This window comes from Penaeus japonicus, unplaced genomic scaffold (genome assembly GCF_977035675.1).
Source record: "Penaeus japonicus unplaced genomic scaffold, GWHDUDI00000001_assembly GWHDUDI00000018, whole genome shotgun sequence".
NCBI classification, from domain to species: Eukaryota; Metazoa; Arthropoda; class Malacostraca; order Decapoda; family Penaeidae; genus Penaeus; species Penaeus japonicus.
The window spans coordinates 38,712,534-38,720,033 of record NW_028234420.1 but is presented as its reverse complement, the minus strand read 5'-3'; the positions used below and the strand labels follow the sequence as shown (position 1 = coordinate 38,720,033).

The window sequence follows — 7,500 nt, the reverse complement described above, 5'->3', positions numbered from 1 at the left end:
AGCTATGAATTGTGTTGTGAAATGATAGATGTGGTTATTGATATCTCGGACATCTATGGGTGAGTATGATTCCTTTTTTTCATGTGTCTGGTGTAATGTTTAGTTGTTTTGCTTTTGTTGTTGTATGAATTGCTAAATTCACTCATTGCATACAAGGGTAGATTTGCTTGCCCAGTCCCCAGCACTGGCACAAGTATCACCTATGCGGCACCTTACATGGGTTTTATTTCAGAGTAAGGCAGCTCCCACTCTCTTTCATTCACTCGTAGTAAAACTAGAGCCATTTTTGTATTCATAATTTTTTGTATTCTGCTGTATTATGAGACTCATGTGTCACATGACAGGCTCTATCAATGTTGCAGTTGACTAAAATTGTAGTGTATATTCCATGTCAGCTCATTATTTTCTTTGACTGCAAGTGCCACAGCACAAGGCAGCCTTACTGGTACTGTGGGACATTGTAGACACTGGGCATGGTTTATGTCACCTTCCTCTTCTTGTTCTGCCTGCACATCCTTCATTACAAGCACTTTAGAGCACGAGGTTGGCATCTTGCTGTGTGTTACTGCTCTCTGAAGATAGTGGTTGCTAGAGACTGGATGGGTGCCATTTAATGCTCTCTCTCATGCTGGTGTTATGAGAAAGTGGTGCTATCTATGTTATGGATTTTAGATTAAACCCATTTTGCTTAACGTTTGGAGATGTTGTACCGTACTTGTACCCCTCTCACTCAAAGCCCCAGTGCCGAGGGCAGTACATGTGCATGCCATCCATTGATTAAGGCCTAATAATTCGAATGCCCAGGCATTGTGACATTCAATGCTAGAATTCCCCCGTCGTGGATGGGTTAATAGTATGGCAATTATAGTAATTATGTTTGCAATTGTCATCATCACTCACTAAGTAGAGTTATTACTCATAGTATGATAAAGAAACATAGTGATCCATGCTCTCTCAACTTCAAATATGGCATAACGACAATAAAAAGTCATGACGCCTGCTATCAGACCAAAAACTTGTTTGTCATGTATGTCATGACACTTGCCCACAATGGGTTAGGGAAATTATTATTATTATTATTATTATTATTATTATTATATATATATATATATATATATATATATATATTTTTTTTTTTTTTTTTTTTTTTTTTTTTTTATAGAGAGAATTGTTTGAAATTATGTTGTTGATAAGTGGTGATATTGAGAGGTTTACTGATCTGCTGATTGGAGTATGCAGTTAAAATCATTCCATGTTAAATTTCTGAACATTTTTGTGCTTTGTTATGTTTTTCATTGAATGCACATAATAAGTTTAGATGGTAAACAAATCAGTATATAAGTTCTGATATGATATATGTGAGGTTAGATATAGGTAAGGTTAGTTACCTACTGTTTCTGCATTACAACAGTAAATTTGTTTGATAGATAACCCTCTCAGTGACGGTGGTACACTACTGTACCGCGCTTCTAGGGGCCCGTTCGCTGGGACGCAAATACGTCGTTTATTATTCCAATTTTAAGGCCTATGCGTTCGAGAGCCCCGGGATTGTGACATGCAAGGCTGGAATGCCCCCGGCATGAATGGGTTAAGGCATTAGATAAATAGAAAAGGCTTTTCTGACTGAGAGAGCAGGGAGGTAAAAGTTATGGTGATAAGGCAAGATTGACCTCATGCATCCAGGCCAGTTGCAAGACATGTTTGAGGATCAGTGAAGAGAAAATCCACCCTGACCACCTCTCAAAAAAATACCACTCTTCCTCTCCCTTGTTAACTCTTTGTGCCTTTTTGAGATAAGGATTACAATAGGCTTAATCCTGAAAGCAACATTCATGGTAGTGCCCACATATAGCAAGGGGAATGTGTGCCCAGACCTTTTGGACAGAAGAAGAGAGTTTTTCCTCAGACAGATGCTTCATTTTCCGTTCCTTGAGGTTCGGCGAGAAGGTGAGATGCAAACTGAAACAGAAACAAAGAATGGTAAAATGCAATTATGTGTACGGAGGTTCAATTATCACCATGCAGGGAACATCCTGGAGGAACTTAGCAAGGTATCAATTCACAAATGAGCTACATCAGACCTGCTTGCCCAAGGATATAGCACCAGAACCTCTGGTCATAAAGAATGAGGAAGTGGTGTGCTTGTCCTAAATTGCAGGTTCATAGAAAGTGAAGAAATAAAATAAAATAAATCAGGATATGAGTGAAGACAGACAAAAATGTTCTCAACTACAAAACAAAGGAGCACTTATAATGCACCATGGTAGTACACAACAAAATACCTCAATATTTGTTGGTGACCTTTATAGAGATGACAAAACAATACTATTCTCCAAACTGGTGTCTTACAACCTCACCTCTATGAAATGGAGCAGATACATTATCACAAGACCTTGTGAGGGGATTATAATGGCCAAAAGCCAGTGGTGAGACTGGGTAGGTGCACAGAATTGATAAGTTCACAAAGCAAGAAATGTAATTGAGGTGCTTCAGTCAAATCTTTATCTTGAATCTTTTGTCGAAGATTTCATTGAAATTGGAACACATCAGTAGCATCTCGATGTATGAAGTTTTAGAAATCAATTCATCTAGTAGAAAGTGCCAGAAACCTAGAGAAAGGGCAGAAAGTCTAGTGATGTAACTTAGACTGAGTTCATGTGAGAGACCCACCCCTCTTGGTCATAAGAAGGAATGGGAAAACGTGGGTAGTGGAGACCTCCATTGCACCTCCATGAAGTTGAGTCCAGCACAAGCAGAGTTAGAGGTCAAGTAACACTCATCACTGAACCCCTGCAACATGCAAGCTAGGCAGAGTGAGTATACTAACCATGAGATCCACCATACTCAAAGGTTGCAGGAACTCAAACGCTTGACTAGCAACCTGAATCTTTGCACCAGACCGTGAGAGACTAAGGAAATTAGATTTTCACTTTACCTAATATTTTTATTGTAAGATTTGTACTGAGACTTTAAAGTTCAACCCATACCATTTCTTGTTTTCCTGTTTTACCCTTTGTTTTGTGTACATACCATTCGGTATTGCCAACCCACCACACCATTGGAAATCAATCTGTTCAGGAGGGAAAAAGTGTTTTGTAACTAGAGACTTTCAAAACTGTGTAATTGCATTGGCCTATCTTACACATATATTCCTGGATAGCTTTTTAAACTTCTTAGCTTTAGTGGAAGGAGGAATTAATGATTACCCTTTTCTATGAACTTGTCTGTCTTTATATTTTCTATTTTTGGATGTTTTCTTATTTGGCTCTCTGACAATTTTCACTATTTTTAGAAGAGAAGGTTTTCGTACTTTTTTTTATTAATATGTATTTGGAAACATTTCATTCATCTACACTTCTATGTTCTTGATTGTTATGGTTTGGGAGAAAATATAATTGGTTCTTATTCTTTGATGCATACTCATATCATTAAGCTTCAGCTTAACTCTCCTTTGTAACTTGTAAAGTTTTGCAGTCTGTTTTGTATATTTACTATTTAGTGTAAATCCATACTATGTGAAGATCGCACTTTTGTATAAATTATCATTAGTCATAGTGACCATTCATTTCTAGTGTGAATAAGCTATAAATGTCTGTGTCATTTCACGTATTTCATCTTTGTATCATTTATTGAATGGATGTCCCTCCTTTTCCTATTGTTTTCCTTCATGTAACTCATCAAGGACCAGTTCAATTTTATTTATTTTCTTGAACTTCTCTAATGTTCTTTACCTCAGAGAACTATCCTTTGATATTCATCCTCTTGATAACCCAATTGTATGAAGAGAATTTCACTTCTTCTCATATACCTCAGCTTCAGTCTTTTTATTATTTCACTTTAGCTTTGTTTGCATTTCTTTCTTTTTAGTGTCCAATTTATTTTTAGTTTTATGTTTATTCCATAATATTCCAGTAATTCCATCATTGAAATGTCTTCATCAGTGTTCCTTTTTGATCATCCTGGGTTCTTTCCACCAAAGGATTTTATAATATAGTAGTCCATCCTTCTGTGGTTGTCTCTAGTCTTAGAAGGATGTCCTGTAGTGATAGGATTCCCTTGATTCTTCTTCTTTTTTTGTAGCTCTTCAAGGCACCCTTTTCTGCAGGATTGATTGCAAGATGATCAATCAGATGCCAATAATATCATTACTTGGGTGTAATTGGAGTGTAATGAGGATGAATTTCTGACCCTTCAATTATATTAAAGAATTGATATAAAAATTAGCCCCAGTCAACTTCAGAGTACTTATTTAGGGTGGATAAGGCAATAGAATATAGTGAAGTTATTGAAAAAAAGAAAATGAATGAAGTATAAAGAATCAGGAAAGAAAAGAGACAGAAACAAAAGGAAAAAACATGATTCCGCTTGATAATGGGAGAAGCTCCATTATTGAAAATTCGTTCACTCCTTGTCCTTCAGCTTATTAGCATTGTAACAGGATCACAGAATTGTATTATCAATTGAGTTTTCAGGAAGGGAAGTTTAAGGTTATGTAGTCCATCAATTTCGTGTCAAATGGTTATTAACCCATTCACGACGGGATATATTTTGGCTTACTTCTGCTTACTCCGGGAAGGTAACAAGTTTCGTGCCGGGGTGTTTTCTTGATGCGGGGGGCCGTGCTGATCCTCTTAGAGTGTTATTCACCCACCCTATTCTTATGGTTTTCTTGAATGCGTCTACCATGTAAAGGCACTTAAAAATATTGCCATGTTGGGAGGAGTTATTTTAGTCAAAAAACATGTTACAGTAATGCCTTTTTAGTTTTATTTTATTGAACTTTGCCCAATATAAAGGAAAGTGGAAGCAATCTCTTAGGGGGGCATCAAAAAACATATTTTATACTTTCTTTTTTTTTTTTTTACCAAAACGAAAAGAAGAACAATATGAATAATCATACACGTTCATATAAGTATGTACATGTACCTCTTGACGAGACATGACGTGATGTCAAGGGTAATCAACACATTAGAAGTAGTATTGTATTAATATTTTTTTTTGTACTTTATTTTATTTCTTGGCCAAACACATTTGATTTTACATTAGTTTTTCGACTCACATCTTTTTATTCAACGATGAAGAAGCAGAAATTACCATGATGCCATCAGTATCACATAGTTTTCTGTGACTTCATTTTTTTTTTTTTTAATGTTATATCTCAATTTATGATACTCAAGCACCTAAACTAAAGTAACAGAGTCTAAGAAATTATGTAAAATGATTATATTTGAAAATCTAGCTATCTATTGCTGATGTTTCAGCACATCACAATTGCCCCTCCAGGAACTCGGCGAGAAAATGCACAACGTCTCAGGATGTCATCTGGGTCTGGGGATATTTTTTGACCACGTGATAGGATGTCAACCGGCGTGAATGGGTTAAGCAATGGGTGCATGCATTTGCATCTTCCTGTTTATCTTTTTTTTACGAAGTACTCTTGGTGTTATTATTTTCTTTCTGTCCTATATAATGCCAGCTTTATGTAATAGATATATTTCATTTACAGAAAAGACGAAGGAGTGCAAGTTCAGTTTGACAAGGAGAGTTCTAGCATCATCAAACTGAATAATCAGACAATTCTCTATCTGCGAGAAGTTAGCCGATATTTAGCCCTTGTTTGCATACTTAGGGAGGACAACTTTGACAGACAAGGTAAGGATTTCTTGTATTTACTCCTTATATGTATCTTCTTTTTCTTCGTTTTCTGTTGGCTTTTCTCGTTCTAGGGGTCACCACAGCAGATCATCTGTCTCCATTTTCCTCTCCTCTGCATCTTCTTCAGTCAAACCATCTGCTCTCGTATCTTCTAGGCCTTCCTCTCTTTCTTCCATACCTAACATCCTCCTCCCTACATGTTCCTCATCTTCTCATCACATGCCCAAACAGCCTTAACTCATTGGTCGTGGATTTCATAAGATATTTAGGCAGTAGGATGGCTGGTTTACATTGTCTGGCACGGTGCCATCTGTGTCTACGACCATCTATGCCTTTGCAGCAAATCATGCCATCTGCTGCTAATGGATTAACCTTGCCTCCCTAGCCTTATTTCCAAACTGTTCCACATGTGTTGTTTCTCTTTTATATTCTTTTCTGTATGGTTTTTATCTTCACTTTTATTTTTAATCTGTAAGTGTGATTTTGGTTTTCTTACTCTTAAAATACTTACAATAGGAAAAACTATACGTTTTCTACATGTACTATTTGTGTGTGTTTAAACTCATAATTTATAAAGTTAATTGATTATATTAATTCATTCTACACTGAGAATTGTTTCTGGAGATGATAGCAAGAATCCATATAAAAAAGCCCCACTCTGTCGACCTCATGACCAATCTCCCCCCTGCAGGTCTCATCGACTACAACTTCCTCTGCTTCCGCAACGCAATCCAGGAGGTGTTTGACGTACGAACAAACCAGCTGCAGCAGCTGAACCACAACACCTCAACGCCTCACCACCAGACCAACCACACGAACGGCCCCACTTCCTAGTACATCCTCACCTCCTATCACTAGCACACACCACCATCCACCACCACTAATTTCTTACTGATACCTCTCTCATCCTCATGCCGACGTCAAACCGCACGCTCACCAAAGAGCCCGAAAAGTCCTCGTGTGTGGCCTTTGGGTGTGTTTGACAGTGAGTGGGGGCACACTTGGAGGTCACCAGGCTGTTTATGGGTGAGATGGCGGTCACCCTCTTGGTTGACAAGGCTACAGTGTGACAGGCAAAGCAACATTTTTATGAACTCTTGGAAAGTCTGTTGGAGTAAGAACGCTTGAAGGCTGTATGGTGTAGTTTGGCCTAATTTTTCTTTCTTTCTTTTTTTGTATGTAAGCCACAGATAAAGTGATTTCATGCTTTTTCTTTCTTTTTGAAATCTTTTGTCTACCAGTGATGACAGCAAGCTTTTTTTGTGTTTGTTTGTTTTTGTTTTTTTTGTTTATTCTGTAATTACAAATGATTCGTAAATAACTGTATCAATTATCATATTGATAATTTAGGATACTGATTTTCCAAGACCAGAATATTAAAATTTATCAGCAAAACCAAGGGCATAATAGTTATATAAAGTTTATAGCATTTAGTGAGTGAGATAGTTTACTAGTGATGCTGATGTTCCTGTAGAATTAATTAATCAGTTTGATATATGGAAGTTTGAGATGGCAAATGTTTGATGTTGATTTTTTTTTTTCTTTTCTTTTTTTTTTCTTACATTTCCTGATATTTTTGCATATAACTTGAATACCCATTTTTATTTATTTGAATATAAAGAGTTAAAGATATTATAGATATATGCAGCTTTTATTTACAGCCATGAATATTTTGCTCACATCTTAACGCCAATGCATTGGTTTTCAAATGATAATCAATCAGTAATTTGTTTTTTCATTTTGGTTATTTTTCCGAATACTGTTGGATTCCACTTCATACTGTTAGATAGATAGTCCATTTTGACATCTTCATCTGTCAAATTACTATGAAAAGTTTGAGGTTAT

The 7,500-nt window shown here is 36.6% G+C and overlaps 1 protein-coding gene across 1 annotated transcript in view; it reads left to right on the top strand.

The window, feature by feature from the left end:
* Nucleotides 1–7,500, top strand: part of RagC-D (Ras-related GTP binding C/D) — a 14,216-nt gene that overhangs the window by 6,464 nt on the left and 252 nt on the right. Inside the window, exons 6-8 of the mRNA XM_043026414.2 lie at nucleotides 1–59; nucleotides 5,507–5,652; nucleotides 6,347–7,500. The exon at nucleotides 1–59 is cut by the window's left edge and continues 84 nt beyond it; the exon at nucleotides 6,347–7,500 is cut by the window's right edge and continues 252 nt beyond it. Coding sequence (XP_042882348.1) covers nucleotides 1–59; nucleotides 5,507–5,652; nucleotides 6,347–6,489 — 348 coding nt within the window. The 3' untranslated portion in view covers nucleotides 6,490–7,500. The remainder of the gene's footprint in view (nucleotides 60–5,506; nucleotides 5,653–6,346) is intronic.